The sequence below is a fragment of the Trachypithecus francoisi genome, unplaced genomic scaffold (assembly GCF_009764315.1).
Source record: "Trachypithecus francoisi isolate TF-2019V2 unplaced genomic scaffold, Tfra_2.0 Lachesis_group11, whole genome shotgun sequence".
NCBI classification, from domain to species: domain Eukaryota; kingdom Metazoa; phylum Chordata; class Mammalia; order Primates; family Cercopithecidae; genus Trachypithecus; species Trachypithecus francoisi.
Genome location: NW_022681456.1, coordinates 106,489,798 through 106,514,986, shown reverse-complemented (window position 1 = coordinate 106,514,986; position 25,189 = coordinate 106,489,798). Strand labels below are relative to the sequence as shown.

At 40.6% G+C, this 25,189-nt stretch overlaps 1 protein-coding gene across 4 annotated transcripts in view; it reads right to left on the bottom strand.

Annotated features, from left to right (window-relative positions):
• Positions 1 to 25,189, bottom strand: part of BCAT1 (branched chain amino acid transaminase 1) — a 140,138-nt gene that overhangs the window by 23,140 nt on the left and 91,809 nt on the right. For all 4 annotated transcript variants that reach the window (XR_004439986.1, XM_033222673.1, XM_033222672.1 and 1 more), the window contains exons 6-8: positions 15,887 to 16,050; positions 7,532 to 7,674; positions 1,837 to 1,922 (exon numbers count right to left, since the gene is read on the bottom strand). Coding sequence is in view for 3 of the 4 variants with exons in the window: in XM_033222673.1 (XP_033078564.1) it covers positions 1,837 to 1,922; positions 7,532 to 7,674; positions 15,887 to 16,050 (393 nt within the window). In the remaining variant the exon portion in view is untranslated. The remainder of the gene's footprint in view (positions 1 to 1,836; positions 1,923 to 7,531; positions 7,675 to 15,886; positions 16,051 to 25,189) is intronic.

Sequence of the window (25,189 nt, the reverse complement as noted above, 5' to 3'; positions counted from 1 at the left end):
AAAAGAAGAACTCATCATGCTGTAAGTAGATTTGGAAGGGCAGGAAAATACGTCTGCAACAGAAATATGGCTCTTTGAAAGTTTCAATTTCTCTCAGTCTACAATTGCAATTACGTTGTTCAAAGGTAAATAAACTGCAGAAAATCAGCCAGATTAATCGAAAACAAGCTGAGTTCTGTGTCCTGAAAAAGAAAACTCTTTTATAAATAAGCAGAATTATTTTTACTCTGCTCACCCTTACTTATCTTTGGACAATTTCCCCTATCTGGCAAGTAGTGGTGACCCCCTACATGCCTCTTGGCATTTCACGTCTCATGTTTTAAAATAGCTTTTTAAAATAAATTACAGCTATGAAGTCAAGAAAAAATTTCCTCCATAATAACCTATTTTTCATGCTAGCGAATCATTAGTGTGGGAAAGTATTTCCACTTGCAACTTGTCATCAAACCTTCTGTACTTGCTTGATATTTTTCTTTAATAAAACAAAAATTACTGAGCTTCAAAAATATCTTTCCAATTGCAAACATATTTAGGACAGGGCAAGCTGTTTGAAATTATACCAACAGTTTGTAAATGCCATGCCCAATGTGCCAGCCAGCATGTAGCAGTTGGGTCTTGTCTACTTCAGGGTTTTGTAGAATTATTTATAGCACATTTCATCTATTTTCAAAGTCTTTTCCAGAGAAACCATGCTAGTATGATCCTAGATAACGTGTGTGTTTCTAAACATTTGTCCTATTACTACTAGTACTCTTTGACCATAGTAAGCTCAAAGTCTTTTCATGTTCTTTGGAGACCATTTTAATACCTGGGTCAAAAGTTCCTTCCAAGAACCTTTACCAGACACCCAATTCATTCAATAATTTGTCTTGAATACGTTATGTCATTTCCAAAACCAAATCTTTTTAAATTTTATTTTATTTATTTATTTGTTTTTAGAGACATAGTCTCACCCTGTCATTCAGGCTGTAGTGCAGTAGCTTGATCATAGCTCACTGCAACCTTGACCTCCTGATCTTATGCCATCCTCCCACCTCAGCCCCCCTAAGTAGCTGGGATGACAGGCATGTTCCACCATGTTCAGCTAATTTTTTTTATTTTTTTGTAGATTCGGGGTCTCACTATGTTGCCCAGGCTGGTCTCAAATTCCTGAGCTCAAGTGATCCTCCTGCCTTGGCCTCCCAAAGTGCTAGAACTACATGCATGAACCACTGCACCCGGTCCACCAAATTGTTTAATATGCTTGCCTGTGTCACACGAATTTGAAAGTCTACTGAAAACAGCTTTACATTTGCTTGCATGTTCTGATTTTAAAATAGGTATGTATATGAAATTTGGAGGATGGGGGTAGGACAGAGAGAAAAAGAAGGCAGCCAAACCAATAATGCTATGTTAGTAAACATTTATATGTCAGTGAAATTATTTCATTTCTATGACAAGCACGGTTATACTGGTATAAATAAAGGAAAGGAAAAATCTCTTGCCATTTGGAAGCAACACAGACTTGAGAAGGACTGGCTGGATGGAGGCACACCAAGTATGAACCAGATAAAAGTTGGTAGGAGATACCTGGTAGATTGACACTACTACTAGAATACTTCACCACCATGACATCTTGCTACACTGGCTTCTCTCTGCCCTCACTAACAAGAATACTTATTTTAATAGTCTTGCCAAGAAAGCCCTTCTAGAAGAACACTTTTCATTCATGTTAGAATTTAAAGATTAGATAACATTGGTTGGAACCACAGGATATTATTTCAACACTTGGCTGGGCTTATTTTGATTATTTTTTATTTCAGGCTTACAAAAGTTGTTCATATCAAAGGCACCCACCCACTGATGTGCCAGGTCCAGAATGCACTGCCTCGTCACTCCTGGAAGAATGATGCCATCTAGCGGAGGAGTTGCCAGTTCTTCTTCTGTCAATCAGAAATTGGGATTTTTCAAACTTTTACTACATTAGGCATGCCTTATTATCAATAGCCATTAAAAAAAAAAATCACAATTTGGTGGTAACAAACATCATGAAAATGTTACTGTTCTGCATGGTCAAATTTCCCAAATCAGTTCACACTTCAGGTAGACCCTTATTTAAAAAAAAAGGAAGGAAGGAAGGAAGGAAGGGAGGGAGGGAGGGAGGGAGGGAGGGAGGGAGGGAGGGAAAGAAGAAAGGAAGGAAGGAAGGAAGGAAGGAAGAAGGAAGGAAGGAAGGAAGGAAGGAAGGAAGGAAGGAAGGAAGGAAGGGAGGGAAAGTTACCTAATCATCTTCAGTTTACCCTTAACCAGTAAAACAATGAGATGGTTTTCCACCAACAAACAGTAAGAGTTATTACCTGGTCTTTTTTTTTTTTTTTTTGAGACGGAGTCTCGCGCTGTCACCCAGGCTGGAGTGCTGTGGCCGGATCTCAGCTCACTGCAAGCTCCGCCTCCCGGGTTCACGCCATTCTCCTGCCTCAGCCTCCCGAGTAGCTGGGACTACAGGCGCCGCCACCTCGCCCGGCTAGTTTTTTGTAGTTTTTAGTAGAGACGGGGTTTCACCGTGTTAGTCAGGATGGTCTCGATCTCCTGACCTCGTGATCCGCCCGTCTCGGCCTCCCAAAGTGCTAGGATTACAGGCTTGAGCCACCGCGCCCGGCCTATTACCTGGTCTTAAGAGGAACATTCTGAAGTGAAAATTTACCTTAGCAGATGAAAGGTGGTTAGTAACTAGAATAATGTAGATAGGATCTTACTCAGAAAAACTGGTCATTACTAAACCTTCCAAGAATGCTACGGAGGAGGCTATCACCAAGAAGTTTGCGTGCCTACTCAGGCTTGTCTCTGCTTCCACGCCGCCCTTGGAAAGTCTAATTTTTTTTTTTTTTTGGTGGAGTTTCGCTCTTGTTACCCAGGCTGGAGTGCAGTGGCGCCATCTCAGCTCAATGCAACCTCTGCCTCCCAGATTTAAGTGATTCTCCTGCCTCAGCCTCCTGAGTAGCTGGGATTACAGGCATGCACCACTACGCCCGGCTAATTTTTGTATTTTTAGTAGAGATGGGGTTTCACCACGTTGGTCAGGCTGGTCTCAAACTCCTGACCTCAGATGATCTGCCCACCTCGGCTTCCCAAAGTGCTGGGATTACAAGCGTGATCCACCGTGCCCAGCCTGAGAGTCTATCTTTAGGGATTTTTCAAACCTGGTGGAGCATCAGCAACAAGTGTGGAGATGCTGCCTTCGCCCTCTGAGATTCAAATGTAGTGTGCTCATCAGAGTGACCTCAAGCACGTATATGGCTAAAAAAGAAGACATTCGAGAAACAAAACTCCAAAGCTGAGCTGCTGCTCTACTGTGAGATGACTGCAGAGATCCCTAACTACTGTGAGGTCTAAGAGGACAGTTGTCCACAGGCATCGTGTGTGATCCATCAGCTGCACAAGCTCTCCTTACAGTCCCCTCTGGCACTCAGTATCTCCCTTTCCTCCCCACCTCTGACACCCAGGAGTCTGAATCTAGTGAGTGCTGACACTGAAGCCAGCACCCTCTCCTTCAGTACACGGTGGTTCTGGGCTTGCCCACTCCACTGGGGTTACATCAGACATGTCCAACAGTCAAGCTCTATCTGGAATACCAAACTCTATCTTCATCCTTCTATCCTCAAAATCGGGCATTGTGCCTAGCCCAGAGTGTATATAATAAATGTTTTTGCGTAAAAAATAAATGAATAAGTTATCTTTGCTAGGATACAGCAGTATGGCTTTTTTGAATTTTGTTTCTGAAAATCATCTGCTGAAAATTGCTTTCTGGAAAGGAGAAAATTTGTTCTTGGCAATGTTCTTAGGGCTACTCTTTGTCGTGTTTAGAAGTGTTGATGATCTCAAAATAAACATGTGTTTTGAAATAGCTAGCCAACTAGACACATAAATGTATGGATCTATTTGTGTGTGTATATGTACGTACGCGCACACACACACACACTTCCAGTGCCCCCAAACCGGACCTTTCCTAAAGCTTGCTGAGTTCTGAGACTACATCAAGTTAAATGAAAACAGCAGCCCCGCATGTGCAAGTACTGTTTTGTGAAACATATTTAACACCCAGAACTGTAACCACTAGCCTGAGGTCAAGGAACAGAACATCTGCTTCTCTGGTTGCCAGACAGAGATGATGACATGACAACATTTGGGTGAGAAATATTCATTTTCCTCTGCAACCACAAACATACTTACAAGAGCCAGAACTCACTCCAGATTGCCCAACATGAGGAAAACAGAACCTACAAATGCAGCTTGTTTTTGACAAAGAAATCATTTTTAGGAGATGAGGAATTTAGACGCAATAACAGCAGGATTCATCTGTGACTTCCCAAAGTCAAACACTAATGGAAACCAGGAATGTAGGTCTGCATAAGTGCCCTAAACACCATCAGCACAATTAGCCATTTATTCTACAAATACATATTGAGTGCTGTTTACTGTTTCAAGCTCTATGAATACAGCAGTGAACAAAACTGACGTATCTCCCTGCTTACCTTCTAATAGACACAGCTAAGCATTTATTGTGTTGACAGTATGTTAGACTACAGAGGGGGAAATAAAGAAGGAAAAGCAATGGAGAATGCTGGGGAGAAATGGGAAAGGGAGTTTATGATTTTGATTAAGAGCTCAAGGAAAGCCGGACTGAGAATGGGATTTATAAGCAGAGATTTGGAGGATGTCAGAGAGCAAGCGGCACAGACACCTGAGGAAGAGCGCTCCAAGTCGAGTCCGCATTCACTCCTGACGTGTCTGAGAAGACTCGTGATGTGGTCTGAGCAAAACCGAGACTCACTGCCATGGTTGTTTTCCCAAAGTGACTGTGAACTCAACCACGAGGACTGGGTCTTATTTTTCAGGGTATCTCCAGGGTCCAGGATATGATACAATGCTTTGTTCAAATGGTGAATAGCAAGTGTATGGGTTAAATTACTCATCAACAGAGTGATGATGTGTGATCTTACCACCGTGGGTGCTGTTACTGAAATCAAAACTCCCATGGGTTACAAGTTGAGTGCCACACATAGTGACTGTGCATGGCACTATGCTTTGAACACACACTATCCCCCACCCCATCCACCTTCCTGTACCAGCCATCTCAACCAACAGGAGCAGTGTGTGTGGGCGCCCATGAAAAGAAGGCAGGCTGTTACCAAAGAACTCTGCTTATACCTCCTATCAGTAACGTTTGTGAAAATCAATATTGTGCCGATTTTCAACTCATTCTTCATTGTAGTTTCCTAAAACCATATGATATAAATCAAAGTTATTTCAGAATTGCATGTCTTTTTTTCAGCCCAAAAGTTTTTCCTAACATTCTATTTACTTCAAATATTTATTCTATTTCCTTTCTCCTTATTCTGAATTTTATTTGTTCTGTTAGATGAACATCCCCAAAGTGAAGGAGTATATTAAAACTAAAGTTATCCCAGGCAACCATAACCTGAATAGTAACTAACACTCTTAAGGTCTTGTATATTTTGTAAGAGGCAGAAGACAAATTCACTCATTTCTATTCTGACCTTTAAAAGACATGGTGGAAATGTTTCATGATTATTATTTGGATAAAGAACAATTTTCCACCAGGACAGTTTCTGGTGTTTCTGGTTAAATCATGTAGCTCTGATTCAGAATGTACTTAAATTGTGACATCTCCCATCCATAAAAATAATGATGGTACCACCTCTGAATGATGTAACTGTTTTTGTTTTGAGCTGTGTGGTTTTTGGTGGAGTTTGGGGTGGGGGTAAGAGTGGGCGGATGGGAAGGAGAGTTGAATCGGCCTATTATCTTCTCAGTGTAGAGGTCAACGCTGGCGACAATCTTCCAAGCATAGCTTTTGCTATATGTCACATATAGTAACTCAAATTTATAAATCATAAATATTCCAGTATAAATTTTATTTTCAAACAGTGCCAAGTACAAACAGCAGGAATGGAAGGATGAGAATGATCTGTATCTGGTTTTTCATATGCCAAGGATTACCAATGGCCAAGCCCAGGACAAGGCGTACTCATCATACCTTCTGTTTATTCTACCTCTGACTGCAATGTAAGATTCCCCTTGTTAGTCTCTGCAACTAACACTAAAATTAGTACTTAGCTCTGAATTCAGCCACATCTAAATTACCATTTTCCCCTTTTTATAGCCAAATAACATTAGAGCAAGAAAGGCTACTGTAGCTACTTTCAAATATAAATTGCATTTTAAAAAATTTCATTGAAACCACTGAGACTTCATAAGTATTTGGAAACATCATTTATATTTCTAGTCTCTATAATTGCTACTGTGAAATGAACAACCTAAGAATGTAAACAAGTCCGAAAATATGTTTCTAAATTTGGTATGATTATCAAAATTCTAATAGAAATAAATGCCTGTTTTTCTCCCCCACTGGTCATTTAATTCAATATCATACACATTGCCAACACTTCACTGAACCCCTATGGTCTCTGCCAACTAATAAAAAAGAACAGCAAAGAAAAGTAACGAGTAGTCAGGATATTAAAGATAATAGAGAAATACCGATTTCTATAGTGGATATATGAAATTGTCTTGAATGAACCGGGATCTAGATCCAATCCCAAGATACATGATTTGTCTTTTCAAATGGTGTTCTTTAATCAAATTGAGTTCTAGAGTAAATTTGGAGAGACTGTGATACATTTTCAAAATACGTAGAAAGGGCAACAATTGTTAAAAGAATTACAGCCAGATAGTACACAAAATCCTTCCAGTAGAATCAGTACACTGCATTTATTACTATAGCACTTTATATACAGTATATGGTAAATGACCGTTGACCTGATGTGAGACCTATCTCCAAATGCAAGGTGTTCAGATAGGAAAATCGTTGAGGAACCGCAGAGGGGATAAGGAAGCAAATCTTCCAAACATGGTAACTTAAATCCCTTAATGTGACATCTCAATAGCTCAATAATCAGTACATCTAGAGCGAAAAAACAACAACAACAAAAAAAAAAACGTAAAACGAAAAACCTCTAGAGCTTCTTTAAATGGAAACTCAGCTGGGTGCAGTGGCTCACACCTGTAATCCCAGCACTTTGGGAGGTCAAGGCTGCTGGATCACCTGAGGTCAGTTCAGGAGTTCAAGACCAGCCTGGGCAACATGGTGAAACCTCGTGTCTACTAAAAAAAAAAATACAAAAATTAGCTGGGTGTGGTGGCAGGCGCCTGTAATCCCAGCTACTTAGGAGGCTGAGGCAGCAGAACTGCTTGAACCAGGGAGGTGGAGGTTGCAGTGAGCAGAGATCACGCCATTGCACTCCAGCCTGGGTGATACAGTGATACTCCACTTCTAAAAAAGAAACAAAAAACAAAAAACAAAACAAACAAACAAAAAACCTCATGTCTATTTGCGCAGCAAAAGCACAGTAGTCCTTACTTAGCCTGGGACTGTGCTACTCACTCCCTTGTACTAAATTTCTAGCTCTTGTCTTTCTAGTCCTGTTGAAAATGACTGAGAAATGCGCAGAGTGAAATCTGAGCGGATTACCTCCATCTTCATTTATCCAGTAAAGAAAAAGATTCATAGTTCCCACTTCAGTGATCTGATGGTCCTTTCCATAGAGCCACAGGACCTGCTGACACCCATTATCCACTGCTTCACACTGGGCAAAAAGAGATGATCCGTAATTCCTTTAAGAAAGAGAAAATATGCAGGTTACAAACATACTTCATCCCTACTCCCTCATCTTCTACACTCTGATAGCCTCGAGTTCTTAATTCACATGTGGACATAGTGAAGGTATTATGTTCTTAATATATATACACTCTCTAGTCAGTTGCATATCCTTAAAGGAAAACTCTTTAGAGAATCTAAGTGATTTAACTGCATTCATCAGAGAGAGAACAATGTGAAACCTTGAAATCTTAACTGGAGAAGTAATAATAGAAGAACACAGGTAAATAGCCAAGTTAATGAGAACAGTTAAAAGTTACCGAGTATGTTTCCACACACCAAGCAATTTTACATGAATTACTTCAATCTCACATCAATACTACGAAGTAGACACTATCATTATTTCCATTGTTCAGATGAGAAACCGAGGTTTAGAGAAGTAACTTCTGTCAAGTTTCTGCAGAAGAGCACCAAGTGTGCGCACTTTTATCTAAGACCCTTTAATGTATCCAAGGAACACATAATGCCCAATTCCCCTAAAAGATAGGACAAATATTAAATGTTAAAGATAGGACAGATGTTAAAAGTCTTGATGTTGACCAAAAAGTATTTCAAAAGCTTATTTTTCTCAGCCTGCACCATTCATCCCAGATTATTTAAAATGAAAGGAACAAAATATATTGTTCTGGAATGACAATTTAGTGTTATAATACTTTCAACATATATCTTTTATCTAAACTTATATGGGAAAATTATGGCGTATATTATAAAATAGGGATGAATATTTTAGACAAAACATGAGAGTCCTCAAATAAATGTGATAGCTGCTTGCCTCCATACACTCCTGGCTGTATAACTAACTAAGTCTGAGAAGTACTACCATAAGACTGTCAGGGGTCAGGAATAAATTCTAGACCCCCCCATTGCACTATGAAATCCCCAGAAATACACAGAAACAAACAAGGAAAAACAACTAAAACGACTACAAATGTAGTAATGTAAAACTCCTACGTTACATTAATGTAATCTACCACAAAATACCTGTTTAGGTCTCTTAGAGTATCTCTTTGACATCTTGGTAAAATTACAATTTGTGTTGTTGTCTAAATAAAAGTTGAGCATGAGGCCAGGCACAGTGGCTCATGTCTGTAATCCCAGCACTTTGGGAGCCCAAGATGGGCGGATCACTTGAGGTCAGGAGTTTGAGACCAGCCCGGCCAACGTTGTGAAACCCTGTCTCTACTGCAAATACAAGAACTAGCTGGGCATGGTGGTGGACGCCTATAATCTCAGCTACTAGGGAGGCTGAGGCAGGAGAATCATTTGAACTTGGGTGGGGGGTGGCAAATGTTGCAGTGAGCCGAGATAGCACCCTGCACTCCAGTCTGGGTGACAGAGTGAGACTCGGTCTCAAAAATAATAATAATAATAATAATAACAACAATTAAATATTAGAGCCTCATGTTAATGTTTATCTACTGTTTTCATCTGCACAGCCTCCCTTCCCACTATATTCCATACTCTTACAAAAACATGGTCTTTCTATAGAGCTATGTCATTATGCTTACACTGATAATATAGCATCGTTCCCTACCGCAGCTGATGACAATATAGCATCTTGCTCTGCCGCAGCTGAATTAAAGGGTGGGCATTTAACCTAAGATAGTCACATGATTCCTCCTTTGGGTACACTGACTCATTTTAATGTCTATAACCTGAAATACAGGCATTTTCTCCTTTCTGGGGTTGCTTACTTGGTATGATGTAAACCTGGGGTCGGCTGTGTCCATGATCACATTTCACAGAAGAAAGCATGTGAAGCAGAGCCCTAGGCCAACATGCAGCCAGAAGCTCTGACCAGAGATAGAGGAAGAAGGGAAGAAAAAGGGAGATGTGCAAAGGACACAAGAAACTTGGAAATAATTTCTTTAAACCCTAGCAAGTCCACTGCCAGTATCCTAGTTTCATAAGTCAATAGATCCCTTGTCTGCTTAAGATCATTTCGAGGCCGGGCGCAGTGGCTCATGCCTATAATTCCAGCACTTGGGGAGGCCGAGACAGGTGGATCACCTGAGGTAGGCAGTTCGAGACCAGCCTCACCAACATGTAGAAATTCTATCTCTACTAAAAATACAAAAAAATTAGCCTGGCGTGGTGGCGCATGCCTGTAATCCCACCTACTCTGGAGGCTGAGGCAGGAGAGTCTCTTGAACTCAGGAGGTAGAGGTTGCAGTGAGACGAGATCAGGCCACTGCATTCCAGCCTAGGCAACAAGAGCAAAACTAGTCTCAAAAAAAAAAAAAAAAAAAAAAAAGAAAAAATCATTTCAGGTTGGTTTTCTGACTTGCAACTGAAAGAATATTGACTAACCACTGAAATATTCCAGTAAACTATGGAAAACAGACATCATACCATGATGATTGCAACTGGAACATGATGAGGTTGACTCACACCAAGGTAATGTTAAGAGTCATTAAAAGGGTTGGGCACAGTGGCTTATGCCTGTAATCCCAGCACTTTGGGAGGCCGAGGTGGGCGGAACACTTGAGGTCAGGAGTTCGAGACCAGCCTGGCCAACATGGTGAAACCCCGTCTCTACCAAAAATATAAAAAATTAGCCACATGTAGTGGAGCACACCTGTAATCCCAGCTACTCGGGAGGCTGAGGCAGGAGAACCACTTGAACTGGGGAGGCGGAGGTTGCAGTGAGCCGAGATCGTGCTACTGCACTCCAGCCTGGGAGACAGAGTGAGATTCTGTCCCGGCCACCAAAAAAAAAAAAAAAAAAAAAGAGTCATTAAAAGACCCTTAAAACATACACTTCTAAATACAGATGACAAAATGTAAATTCTTGGCCAATGTGGAGATGAAGCAAGTCTGGTATACAGACAGGAAGCTATTAAAAATATAAATAGATAAATAAATATGAAAAAGACAACAGATAGGAAGCTATAGTTCAATGACCATAAAAATTCAAAAAACCTTATTCATAATTGATAGTAAATAGATAACTGAGTTAAATTATAAATGCTTTTTAATAATGAGTATAAACCAGATTGCAGGGGACGTCCAGTAGAAAGACCATAGGCCGTGGTTAACAGACCTGGGTATAGCCCTTGCACTTTGCCTCATTTAATCCATCTGGCAAACAAAAATATCTGCTCTATATACCTCATTGGGTTGTTTGGAAAAAATAAATAATAACAATAAAAGCCAAAAAATGAGTTACATGAGACTGTCTGTATTCAATATCCTAATGAAATTAAGTTTAAAAAAAATAACTATTTTGGTGGGGTGTGATGGCTCATGCTTGGAATCCCAGTAACTCAGGAGATCGAGGCAGGAGGATCGTTTGAGGCCAGAAGTTCCAGACCAGCCTGGGCAACACAGCAAGACTGGCGAGACTGCATCTCTAAAAAATAATAACTATTTTACTTGAATTTTTTCTCATTCATAGACACAACTGTGAAGTTTGACCATACCTGAAAATAAATTATTTTTCATATACAAAATGCCTTTCAGACTGTATTAAAAAACACATAGAGAATTCTTACCAGATGAATATTTAGCCTTTCAAAGAAGCGTCTAAATACAAATGGATACACACTTTTGAAAGTGCAGCTGAGCCGGGCGTGGTGGCTCACGCCTGTAATCCCAGCACTTTGGGAGGCCGAAACGGGTGGATCACGAGGTCAGGAGATCATGACCATCCTGGCTAACACGGTGAAACCCCGTCTCTACTAAAAATACAAAAAATCAGCCCGGTGAGGTGGCGGGCGCCTGTAGTCCCAGCTACCCGGGAGGTTTAGGCAGGAGAATGGCGTAAACCCGGGAGGCGGAGCTTGCAGGTAGCCGAGATGGCGCCACTGCACTCCAGCCTGGGCTACAGAGTGAGACTCTGTCTCAAAAAAAAAAAAAAGAAAGAAAGAAAGAAAGTGTAGCTGAATTAGGCTGGGCACGGTGGCTCACGCCTGTAATCCCAGCACTTTGGGAGGCCAAGGCAGGTGGATCACGAGGTCAAGAGACCGTGACCATCCTGGCCAACATGGTGAAACCCGTCTCTACTAAAAACACACACAAAAAATTAGCCGGGCGTGGTGGTGCATGTCTGTAGTCCCAGCTATGCGGGAGGCTGAGGCTGGAGAATTGCTTGAATCCGGGAGGCGAAGATTGCAGTGAGCCGAGATCACGCCATTGCACTCCAGCCTGGGTGACAGAGCAACACTCCATCAAAAAAAGGAAGGAAGGAAGGGAGGGAGGGAGGAAGGAAGGCAGGAAGGCAGGAAGAAAGGAAGGAAAAGTAAGTGGAGCTGAATTAAAACCATAGCTCCTCAGCTTCGTGAAGCACTGGGCAGGGAAAGAGAATTAAAGATAGTGACTATTTCAATGCACCGAAAAGGAAAGGATTTCTTATGTTTAGTGTTAGATTGATTGATTGATATATTACATTCTATAGATGGTCTTTATTCTCCCAAATTTTAATTTTCTCAACGTTCTCTCACAGGTGTAAGCTATATGATTAATGGCCACAGGATAACTGATACCACGGTAATATAGTTGGGTTCCCGCCCATGTGCTGCCAATATTCATAAGAGAAACATGTTCTTGGAGGAAACGGAAAAATGAAAAAGTAAAAAAGCTATTGACATAAAAACATTTCAATATAGTTTTAAATAGAATAGATATCTGGGAGAACAGACATATTAAATACATCCCTCCAAAAGAATAAATTCTATTATGTAAAATTTAACTGATTTCTTCTAAGATAAAGAGAGTCCAGGAAATGAAATGAGACAGTGAGAAAACCACAACATCAGTGACTGTGAGAGGTTACTACAGGTTGAGGATCCCTAATTCAAAACTTCGAAATGCTCCAAAATCTGAAACTTTTCAGTGCCAACATGATGCTCAATTTGGATTTCGAATTTTTCGGATTAGGGATGCTCAAAGAGAAATATTCCAAAATTTGACATCCAAAACACATCTGATCCCAAGCATTTCAGGTAAGAGATATGTAACCCATACCTGCCAGACTGGATACTAAGAACTTAACCACGTTATTTCACTGAGTCATCTAAAAACAACCCTAGACTTTATTGTTCTTTGGAAGACTTGGAGAAAGAGAGGATTCAGTTGTAGAAGATCTCACAGATAGTTAAGTGTGTAACTCCCAGACACTTGACTCCTAAGTCCAAGCTTTTAACCATTAGGGTACCATTAGGTTATCATACTGCATTTGCTGAGAGCTTTCTATATGCCAAGTCCTGTCCTAGGCACTTTCTATTATCTCACTTAATCTGTGCAAGGTATTATTGCCTCAACTTTATAAATGAGGAAACTGATACATAGAGCAGTTAAGTAACATGCCCAAGACAAGTAGGTTGGTTTGTTTTTAAAGACTTCAAGTTTTTTCAGAGCAGTTTTAGGTTCCCACCAAAACTGAAAGGAAAGTACAAAGATTTCCTGTATCCCCTTCTCCCCATCCAAATGAATAGTTTCTACCATTACCAATGCCTCACACCAGAGTGGTACATTTGCTGCAATTAATGAACCACATTGACATACCATTATTACCTGAAGTCTAAAGTTTTTATTAGTGTTCATTCCTGGTGTACATTCTATGGATTTGGACAAATCTATAATGACATTTATGCACCATTATGGCAGTTAGGTTTTTAAGCCAGGTCTTTCTGACTTCAAAGCTTGGACTCTTAAATGCAGAATCAGAATGCAATGAAAAAAGAAAAAACTAAGAGAGAGATAATTTGTGTGTGTGTGTGTGTGTGTGTGCATGTGTGCATGTGCAAGAGAGAAAAAGAACGACAGAAAGCCTTATTCCTCCCAAATTAACTAAGGAATCACCTGGGACTAAAAATGTTTCTACAGTGCAAGACCTTTCTCTAGCTCAGTGCTTCTCAAGCTTGGCTGCATGCTAAAGAATCCTGATGCGCAGTCTCTGCCCTAGACCAAATAAACCAGAATCTCTGGAGGAAAGAACCAGGCATCAGTATTTGGTAACACTCCCAGGTGATCTTAATTTGTAACCAAGGTGAGGCCCATTATACTTGGCCTCTCCTTCAGCTGTGTGCAACTGTATTACTTTTCTCACTTGTGTATATTTAGAAATAGAAGGATAATGCTACCTCAAAACCTTCAAAATAGTGGCACAATCTCAGAATTTAAAAAAAAAAAAGCTTCTCTCTTTTCCTCAGATTCACTTAGATAGAAAGCAGAAAGTTCTTGAGCTTATGAGACTCAATAGTTATTTAAAAATACCAGTTGACTACGGTTGTCATAAAAAATGCTCAAGGGTAATTGTTGACTTAATTAGGTTTACAGATGTAATGATACACAACTAAAGTTGACTCCAAATGTCTTTGCCAACTCAACAGGATAATACTAAATGTGGAATCTTTTGTTCCCCTTGTACTTCTCCAGGTCAGAAGCATAGGAGACAGCCCTAGGACATTTTGGAAGTGATAGGCATATAGGTTAAATGCCCATCCTTTTGGTTACCACCTTCCCTCTTGCCATTTTTAATTTATGATTTCAATACTTTCTTCTCCAGTCTCTTCCTTTCCTAAGAGATTTCAAGTCAATTTCCATTGATCATAGTCCACCTGAGCCTAATGAATCAAATATATTTTATAATAGATTTTATTTTTTTAGAGCACTTTTAGATTCACAGAGAAATTGAGCAAAAAGTAACAGAATTTCCCTATTATACCCCTTCCCGACTACCCTCTCAGTTTTTCTTATTATCATCATCTTGCATTAGTGTGGTCCACAAGTCCATAGTTTACATTAGGGTTCACTCTGTGTTGTACTGAAAGCATTAATTTTTAACTGCCCTACAGTGATCATGTATTCTGCGACAGTGCATTAAATCATCATTTACAAATAAATTACAACCTGCCCAAACACTGGTTAATAAAGATTGCCCTGCAATTTCTGTGTCCCCATGTTATCTTTTTCCTAGACAGGTAGGGGGAGCTAGAAAGCAATATTTTAAAAAGGGAAACTTTTTCCTTATTACATCTCATCCAGATTGTTTATTTACTCTCTCTATATGGTATATATGTGGTATGCAGTGGTACATAGGCACATGCTCTGCGAAGAAGTTTGAACCAGTAAAAAAAAGAAATCAAGAGTCAAAAAAAAGGAGTTTTCAACCTGGCTAGCCTAGGACACAGGAAGGTGTGTTCTAAGCCAGAAGGAGAATAGGCTTCCTAGTTTTAACGCATTCCATTTGGATTTCTCTACCCATTGAGGGAATGCACTTGCTAAAGTTGCCAGTGGGGATGACTTTTATAACCATTCTTTTTTTCTTTGGGTAGGTGAGGAGAGAAAAGAAAAAGGAAATACAGCAAGACTACAGAAGGGTCAAATCCAGTGGTCATTGCCTCTAATACCCCAGCAGCATGTCATGTGACTCTCTCCTGCCTCCTGAACCTACATGTCGATCCGGGCCCACAAGACTGCCATGGACACCTTTTTGGACAGCTGCTGCCCTGGGTATGTGAACAGCACCATTTGATACATGCAAAGCAAGAACCCATGCTGCTTAATCCAGTTATTCTCATTCACCCATAGGGGCATTCCTAACTCATGGCCAAGTCCACCCCTGAAATCGTCCGACACTTTTTAAATGCTCTTTTATTCCCTGCCAGCTACATATGGCCTATGAGACTGGCCTGACAGAGCCAAAGCAGAGCTGTCCCGCAGCCAGTTGGCAGCAGGTGTGGCCACAATCTGTGGCAATGAAGACAGCACTTCAGTGAGGCGGGCACCTTCCCCAGACAGGACTCCCTGGAGCCAACTGAGAGCCTAGGTCTCAGGACCAGATGCTCTTTAATGCCAGCCATTAGCCTGAAGCCAGAGACCAGTGCCCAGGGGCAGTTTATCCAAAGCACTGATGTGATGCTTGTTTTAGTTTCTTGCTTCAGTTCTTGCCTAGGTATCATATCCAGTGTTTCTCCCTTATGAAGGGCCATCAGCTATCCTTTAAACTAGCACATCTAAAAGCGACGGCACTGAATTCATACTGCATTTACATAGGACAAGCTACTATAGCTGGCTTGCTGAAAGATTAAACTGAAAATTAACCATGAAACACAATGAACATTAAAGTTTGAAAAGGACTAAATGTGTTCATATTGAAGTGAAATAGCTCTAACTCAAGGGTCATGAAGGGATCTTTCCTTTAGACACAGACACAGATTTACTTACCCTCCCATCTTGCAGTCCCCAGTTCCACCTTCCCAGGCTCTTACATACTTGGGATTGGCCCACAGGGACACTGGATTAAAGGTTCCACTTGAAAAATAAGGTCCCACTGGGCTCAAGAGTACAAAGAGCAGGGCTTTGGTAGGCTTCTTGACTCCAAGAGAAGGCTGCAATGAAGTAGAAGTACACACAACCGTAACTTAAAATGTAGACACCAGTCTTAAAAGTCTAGAATAGATTTATTTCTGCCTCCCAGAAGGAGCCATTGAATGACAGGAGCTATTACCATACTTTTAAAATTGAGTTACACAAAGCCTAATGGTTTTTAAGGAGGAAATCCTGAGAATGGAGCACATACAATTCATTTTGCTTTGCTTTCTGAGTTGTTACGATTTTAAGCAAAAAAGCTGGATTTGTCCATTTTTGTGCATTAGTAGAGTTTTGGAGGAGAGACATATTTCCAACCACTATCTATATAACACCTTTCAAGGTTGCATTGATTGGGAATTGAGAAAGGGGAGAACCCAGACATGGTTTTAGTCTTTGGGGGGTAAAATACAATATTTACTTCTCTAACTCGTCCTTCTGTTTCACAGCCTAAGTGACTGCTTCAGGACATGGCAGGGTCTTCAGCAGGTGGTAGGTGGAGGGGAATGTGCCATTAGCACACCTGCCCACATCAACTAGCAGGTAGCAAGAGTATAGCTTCAAGAGAGGGATAAGCACTGTTAAATCAAGTTTTGCCTACAGCTGCCTCATTACATTATTTTAAGCTCGGCCTAAAGGTTTCTCTGTACATCATGAACTATAACCTAAATGGACATTATAAACAGACGGTAGCCTACTTTTGTGCCAATCACTGAGTTTTGGCCAATCAAATGTGGCCAACTGTTCAAATAAGGCAAACACTGAGTTATAGCCAATCCAGCTGTTTCTGAACCTCATTTCTGTTTTCTGTATGTCACTTTCCTTTCTCTGTCCATAAATCCTCTTCCACCACGCGGCTGCACTGAAGCCACAGGGCCTACTCTGGCTGGGAAGGCTGCCCGAGTTGCGAATGGCTCTTTGGTCAATTAAATCCTTTTAAATTTAATTCGGCTTAAGTTTTTTTATAACAATATCATTTAAAAAAACAGGGAATGAATGACTTATAAATAACAAAGATAGAAGGCCGTCTTTCCCACAAACACTGTAAAGCCAGAAGCCCACAATGCAAAATCATGCCAATTCCTCCAGCACAAGAGCAGTTATAAATAATTAGGGTTCATTGTTTATTAAGGAAGAAAACCGAGAGACCCAACGTTTTGAAGGCTACATATTAAGATAGAAATGATCACTGGGCTATCCTCAGCAATTCAAGACCACACAAAGTAAAAAAAAAAAGGCAGTACTATTAGGTTAAGAGTTTCGGGACATAAACCACTTGTGTCCAATCTCCACTAGAGCCAGTCTACCTGGATAGGAATGGGGATCTGTCAGGAAAAGAAAGAGAATCTTTACAATAGAAAAGACTCAACTTGCGCTGATTTTGTGGCTTTGTAATGTTTCTTGAGGGATATTTTTATCTGAACTTCAATTAAACTTCCCCTTACTATCCATTGCCCCACAGTCCCTCACCCACTGCTCAACACTCAGACCACCAAAATCAGGCAGGTAAAATATTAATGAGCATAAACAATGTGTTTGCACAAGCGCACACCAATGCTATCTGAAAGGCATGCCACCTTAGGAAATGGGAGTCTAATTTCATTAGCATTCCATTGGAACATGATAACCAAAGGGCCTGGGTGGCCACAACAAACCTATGGCGGTTGATGGAAGACTATGTCAGAGAAATCCGTCCGCAAGCAACAACAGGTTTTGATTGTTAGCTTGTGTTTGCTCTTTAACGGAGGCTGAAGATTCAAGGAGGACCATCCTACCAACAAAGGATAAAGCACCTTAAAGCTTCATTTGCCTTTTTTAATTCACTGTTTGGGAGGAAAAACCTAAGCATACTACACATCTGCTTTTCTTCCCAGCGACGATAAAACTGAACCATCTTATCTCTGTACTTTTATTTAACCTCTCAGTTAAGAAATGAAACCTTCATTTCATGAGTGCCTTGAAGCAGAATATGTTACATTTTTTAACGAATCCTATGATACGGTTTGTATTTGTGTCCCTGCCCAAATCTCATGTCAAATTGGAGGAGGGGCCCAGTGTGAGGTGATAGGATCATGGGGGTGAATTTCTTCCTTGCTGTGCTTGTGACAGTGAGTTCTCATGAGATCTGATTGTTTAAAAGCGTGTGGCACTTCCCCTGTGCTCGCTCTCTCTCCTGCTGCCATGAGAAGGTCCTTGCTTCCCTTTCACCTTCTATTACGACTGTAAGTTTCCTGAAGCCTCCCAGTCATGCTAACCGTGCAAAACTGTGAGTCAATTAAACCTCTTTTCTTCATAAATTACCCAGTCTCAGGTAGTTCTTCATAGTAGTGTGAAAATGGACTAAACTACCCTAGTGATGAGGAATTAAGAGAAGCTTCTCAATGTAATTTAGAAATATAATATGCTGGCATAGTCTCAGTAATTTACCTAGCTTCTAAGTTTCTGAATAGAATAGCTTATTTGTGGACAAGCTATAGCATTTTAATAGCTATCGCAAAAATGGCTGGGACTTTTTTTACTCTGAACTAATGTATTTTATGCAAACTACATTATACTAAAAGAAATAACAATAATGCATTATGAAAATTTTTTCCTGAAATAAATTTCACTTTATTTATTTTCTTCTCCTGATTTTGACAGGCAAATTTGCATTTTATTCCACTAGGTGGTAGTATACAGAGCACAGATAGAAAATGCAGTAATTCTGTACATTAAATCCATTTCTAGAAAAAGGTCTTGATAAACCTCTAAGTAATATTTGTATTCTTAGCAAGCAGGTAAATTATAGAATAGAATTTTTCAATGCTGAGAGAAAATGTGTTTATGTGTACTAATACTTTATTTTCTGCAATTTAACCAAGTCAATTCATGTTTTACAAGTACTTCAAGTACTGGTGTTGATCACAGACTAGTCACCTTCATCCTTAAATGATTACTTATACCAATTCATTGGCTTTTCATGAATGAAACTCTGCGATTTCACTGAAAATGGTCACAGTGCTTTAAGACGGAATAAATAAGGTCTAACACAGGCAGAAAGAGAGGAAGAGAGCTTTATGATTGGGTCGGTTTCTATGCTTAGGAGTCATTATTTGTTTCTATGTTTCAAATATTCCTTCTAGCCTGGAAAGCAATCTAAATTGCTTTTTAAGAGCAATTTAGTGCTGCTGTTAAGAGCATTTTACTATGAATTGTTATACAAAAAAGATAACTCCACTCATATGTTTATCACAGCCCTGTCCATAATAACAAAGACATGGAATCAACCCAGGTGACCATCAATGGTGGAGTGAATAAAGAAAATGTGATACATATAAACCATGGAATATTATGTAGCCATAAAAAATAATGAACTCATGTCATTTGTAGCAACACAGATGCAGCTGGAGTCTACTATCCTAAATGAACTAACACAGAAACAGAAAACCAAATATCACATGTCCTCACTTATTTTTTTTTTTTTTTTTTTGAGACGGAGTCTTGCTCTGTCGCCCAGGCTGGAGTGCAGTGGCGCGATCTCGGCTCACTGCAAGCTCCGCCTCCCGGGTTCACGCCATTTTCCTGCCTCAGCCTCCCGGAGTAGCTGGGACTACAGACGCCCACCACCTCGCCCGGCTAGTTTTTTTGTATTTTTTTAGTAGAGACAGGGTTTCACTGTGTTAGCCAGGATGGTCTCGATCTCCTGACCTCGTGATCCGCCCGTCTCGGCCTCCCAAAGTGCTGGGATTACAGGCTTGAGCCAAAGCATTCGGCCCACATGTCCTCACTTATAAGTGAGAGCTAAGCATTAGGTACATACAGACACAAAGATGGAACAATAAACACTGGGGATTCCAAAAGAGGGGGAGGGGAAAATTGTTTAGAAAAACTACCTACAGTGTACCATGTTCACTTCTTGGGCAATGAGATCCTTAGAAGCTAAAACCTCGGTATCACAACATATACCCATGTAACAAACTTGCACATGTAACTCCTGACTCTCACATAAATTTTTTTTTAATTAAAAAAAGAAAGTCAATTAACTTGCTTCACACAAGAGTATGTTATTATATAATATTAAACAACTATTAGCAAAATTCCACAATGATAAGTTCAGTCATCTGATTAAATAAAGCAAAAGCCACATAAATAATGAGAACATATGGATGACAATAGCTGATGAATTGTGTAAGTCAGTTTCGATGAGTTATAGTTCCTTATAAACACTTTAACACTTTGGCTTTTTACTAGCTTCCTGGAATATTCAAATACATGAGGAATTGAAAGGGGCTTTAAAAAAAAAACATGAAAAATGAGAAATATAAAATTTCAAATGCAGTGTGTTTAACTTCTCAAGAGACCACATTGACTTTGAAACTGAAAGGCTGATGTGTTAAAAAAAAAATAAAGGCTTTTTTTACTTCAGGGGCTATACCTCACAAATAAATGGCAAATACACACACAAAAGGGATTTTAAATACATGGATATTTTGCACGGAAGGACAAGACACTGAGTGTGATGGAAAATAAAAGACATGTCACAGAGAAAATCATCACTTCCCTCTGGGTCAGTCAGAAATTACTTTATCAAAAGGCAGGATTTCAGAGGTGATTTGAATGATGGCAGGAAAGAGCTCAATGAGCTGAGAAGAGTACTATTAGCCTATGTTTTGGCCCAGAAGGCAGAGAAGCACAACAGCATGTGCAGGCTTGAGAATAATTCTGCCTAGGCAAGGCAGGTGAGAGGCAGAAGAAACAAGATAATTGGAAAAGACGGAAGAGCATTTTTCCTAAAGCAATGCAATTTTTGTTTTTTTTAATTCGAAGAGTAGCCTGTTTTCTTTTTTTTTAAAAAAAATACTGCCAGTTCTTTTGAAAGAGGGTGAAATTGTTAAAGGGGAAAATAGTAAAGAAGGTTGGACTAAGGGGTGCTGCACGGGAGAGAACTCAGTGGTCCATATAGGGCTTGAAAGCTGTGAGGGTCAGGAAAGCGAGAGCACTGAATTCATACTGTGTTTATGCAGGAAAAGCTACTATAGCTGGCTGGCTGAAAGATTAAAAAATAATAATAACCCTCAATAGTATGCTTTGCTTTTTTGGCTCCAACATATTTTACTGTCAATATCTCATATAACAGAACAATTCAAAAAGTTATAATTCCTATTTTTAGGTTGAGGAAACTGAGGCTTCAAACAAACAATTTGCCCAGGTTTCATGGTTATTAAATTCTAGTTCTTCTCCTCTTAATCCAGAGTTGGTTCATACTTTACTAAAGCTTGAAAAAAAATATTACTAAAGTACCCAAGATCTCCTTATTTTAAGAGAGTTCAAACTGGTGTCTAGCTTTCCTCCCCCTGAGCCTTCACCCATGGTGAGACACAGCAGGGATACCTCTTAGGGGCCTGCTGAGTGCCCCCTGCCCCGAGCATAAAACAAAGGAACATCTTGAGTTCCTTCAAAAGAAAGTCCAGTCATCTGGCTAGCCTTGAGAAGTAAATGAGCAACTTGATAAGAAAAAAAGGGTAACAGTAGCTTAAAACAATCACCAAGGAAGTCAGAGTCAGAAGATGTTTGGTTTCCTACAGAAACTAAAGGTAACATCTTAACAGATGTCCCAGAGTTGTTTTTCAGAACCTGGATCCCCATCAAATGGATCCTCCAGACCACAGATATGAGGGAACTGAGGCAACTCTGGGAACACTGGCTATGAGGTAGCCCTGCTCCACAGGAGCAGTTAAAAAAAAAAGAAAGAAAGAAAGAAAAAGAAAAAGAAAAGGAACCGAGGACTGAATTATCACCATTCTTTGTTTTTTGTTTTGTTTTTTTTTTAGATGGAGTCTCGAGTCTCGCTCTGTTGTCCAGGCTGGAGTGCAATGGCGCAATCTTGGCTCACTGCAACCTCCACCTCCCAGGTTCAAGCGATTCTCCTGCCTCGCCCTCTTGAGGAGCTCGGATTACAGGCGCGCCACCACACCCAGTTAGTTTTTGTATTTTTAGTAGAGATGGGGTTTCACCATGTTGGCCAGGCTGGTCTCAAATTCCTGACCTCAAGTGATCCGCCCACCTCGGTGTCCCAGAGTGCTGGGATTACAGGCGTGAACGACCATGCCTGGCGCCATTCTTTGTTTTAAATTTCTTTCTGACAGGCCTGGAGGAAGTCCACCCATGGGCCAGACCTAATATTCCGTTCCATCTTTTCTTTTTCTTTTTTATTTTTTTTTAGAGACAGAGTCTTGCCATGTTGCCTAGGCTGGTGTTGAAATCCTGGCCTCAAGTTACCCTCCTTCTTCAGCCTTTCAAAGTGCGGAGATTACAGGCATGAGCCACCATACCTGGCTTGCTGATCCCATCTTTAGACAAATATCCCCTTCCTTAATCAATGCGCAAAGCAGAAAATCTTTGGATTTACCTGTAACCTGTAAGCCCCTACTTCAAGATATCCCACCTTTTTAGGCCCAACTAATATATGGCTTCCATGTGTTGATTGATGCCTTTGCCTGTAACCTCTGCCTCCCCACCCTACATGTAAGCCATTGGGGAGTTTAGGTCTTAGGCATGAGCTCCCTGATTCTGTCTTCTTGTTGGCCTGCAAATAAACACCCTCCTTTCTCCCACTGTAAAACCCTCGTGTGGATGATAGACCTTACTGCACCGGGTGAAAGACCCCAGTTTGGTTTAGTAACAACAGCCTTCACCCTCTACATATCCCACGCTCAAACCATACTGAACCCCTTCCATTGCTCCTCATTTTCCTACTTCCATATGCTCTACTGCACTACTTCTCTGCCTGGAACACTCTCCTTCCAATGCCCTCCTATTATGGATTGAATTGTGTCCCTAAGATTCCCATGTTGAAATCCTAACCCACGATGTGACTGTATTGGACATCGGGCCTTTAAAGAGGTAATTAAACTTAAATGAAGTCATGAGAATGAGGCCTTAATCCATAGGCCTGCTGTCCTTATAAGAGGAAAAGATACCAGAGATAGCTCCCTTGGCCAAACAGAGGAAAGGCCCAGTGAGGACATAGGGAGAAGGTGGCCACCTACAAGCCAGGAGGAGAGCTCTTACCCGAAATCAGCTTTGCAGGCACCCTCATCTTGGACTTCTAGATTCTGGAAGAGTGAGAAAATAAACACCTGTGGTTGAAGCTGCCTAGTCTGTAATATTCTATTATGGCAGCCCTAGCCACAGGATAGAACGCAGGCCTAGGAATCCTACAAATCTGCTCTTCAAGCTCGCCAGCAAACTGGTCAGTTACACACTTTTCTGCAGGTCCCTGAAACAAAAACTGGATGAAGTTTCCCTCTCGTCTTGTTTTATGTCCTTGAAAGCTTGACCTTGTAACCATGTGGGGGTACTTTCTCCTGATCTCTGCCATCTAAAGGGCGTGAATTTTGGGGTTCCTGTCAGTCCTAAAAATGATCTTGCGCAGTTAAAAGCCTTTGCAAGCTCAAAATTGGCTGCTCTAAGCTCCTTCTCGGAGGAGCAATGGAGACTGTGCAGTACTGCAGCTTAGTAGCTAAGGCTTTGCTCTTTCACTAGTGGTGGCCTGGGTTCAATTCCTAGCCATGGGAATGAGTCCTTTCTGTTTTGATATCTATGTGACCTTTGCCATTTACTAACTCTCTTCCCCTCCATGAACAACTTGTGACTATGTGTCTTGAATTTTCCTTCCTCTGAGCTATGTTTGGAGGTTCTAGATCTTGTAAAAACTGCTTACCACCTCTTTGAAAATACCTCCCACACCTGTGGTTAAATCAACTTAATTAAGGCTTATTGGTTTCACCTGGGAGGTTATTTTTGTTACCGTTCAAAAGCCAGAAATATTAGCGGTTTGTCCTGGCTAGAGTCTGGTAATAAGAGATTTGGTTAAAAATCAGCTTAATTAAAAGTGATATCCAAGATTATCTATCTATCTATCTATCTATCTGGCAGGCTTTTATATTATTTTTTTCTCTTCTTGGATCTTTTTCTAGAAAAAAGAAGTTTTTTCTTCTCAGTCAACTGAATTGTTTTTCTCATTTTGTTTTCTTGCCACTCTTGATGCCCACATTGAGAGGACCTAGGATCATTTCTTTTTTTTTTTTCTTTTTATTTATTTATTTATTTTTATTATACTTCAAGTTCTAGGGTACATGTGCATAACGTGCAGGTTTGTTACATGTGTATACTTGTGCCATGTTGGTGTGCTGCACCCATCAACTCGTCAGCACCCATCAATTCATCATTTATATCATGTATAACTCCCCAATGCAGTCCCTCCCCCCTCCCCCCCCATGATAGGCCCCAGTGTGTGATGTTCCCCTTCTCGAGTCCAAGTGATCTCATTGTTCAGTTCCCACCTATGAGTGAGAACATGCGGTGTTTGGTTTTCTCTTCTTGTGATAGTTTGCTAAGAATGATGGTTTCCAGCTGCATCCATGTCCCACTACTGGGTATATACCCAAAGGATTATAAATTATTCTACTACAAAGACACATGCACACGTATGTTTATTGCGGCACTATTCACGATAGCAAAGACTTGGAATCAACCCAAATGTCCATCTGTGACAGACTGGATTAAGAAAATGTGGCACATATACACCATGGAATACTATGCAGCCATAAAAAAGGATGAGTTTGCGTCCTTTGTAGGATCATTTCTAACAGCATGGGACTCCTTAGAAAAAAACCAAGGAGGCATCACAGGCTCCGTTTTGAGGACAATTTCTGTTTTCCTCATGCAATCCCAGGAACTGGAGGTGAACAGATCCCTCTCAAAATCCAAGGCATTGCTCTGATTTGCATTGCGTTACCTAATGTTTTTTACTTTTAGGGGGATCAGAAATTACTTTGCATTATGGGAGAGCTTTTAGCCTTGGTGTGTAATAACTAGGTAGGAAATATACTTTAAGGGAAGGCTAAGAGCAGTTACAGGAGAATACCGCACTCTGTGTGCGTTTGGATCACAGAAGCATGCTCTTGGCCACCTAGAAGGTATGGAAATGTCCTTCTACACCTTCCAAAACTCCCACAGGGGATGGGCTGACTCTCTCTTTTTGGGATCCAGAATCCAATATAAAAATGGGATCTGTAATGGGGAATCTGTTTTACCTTCTAACTGTGCCTGTTTATTAGGCCCTAGAAATGGCATGTTTTCCTGGCTCTGTACCCATGTTGCTCCACCCTGAAGCCA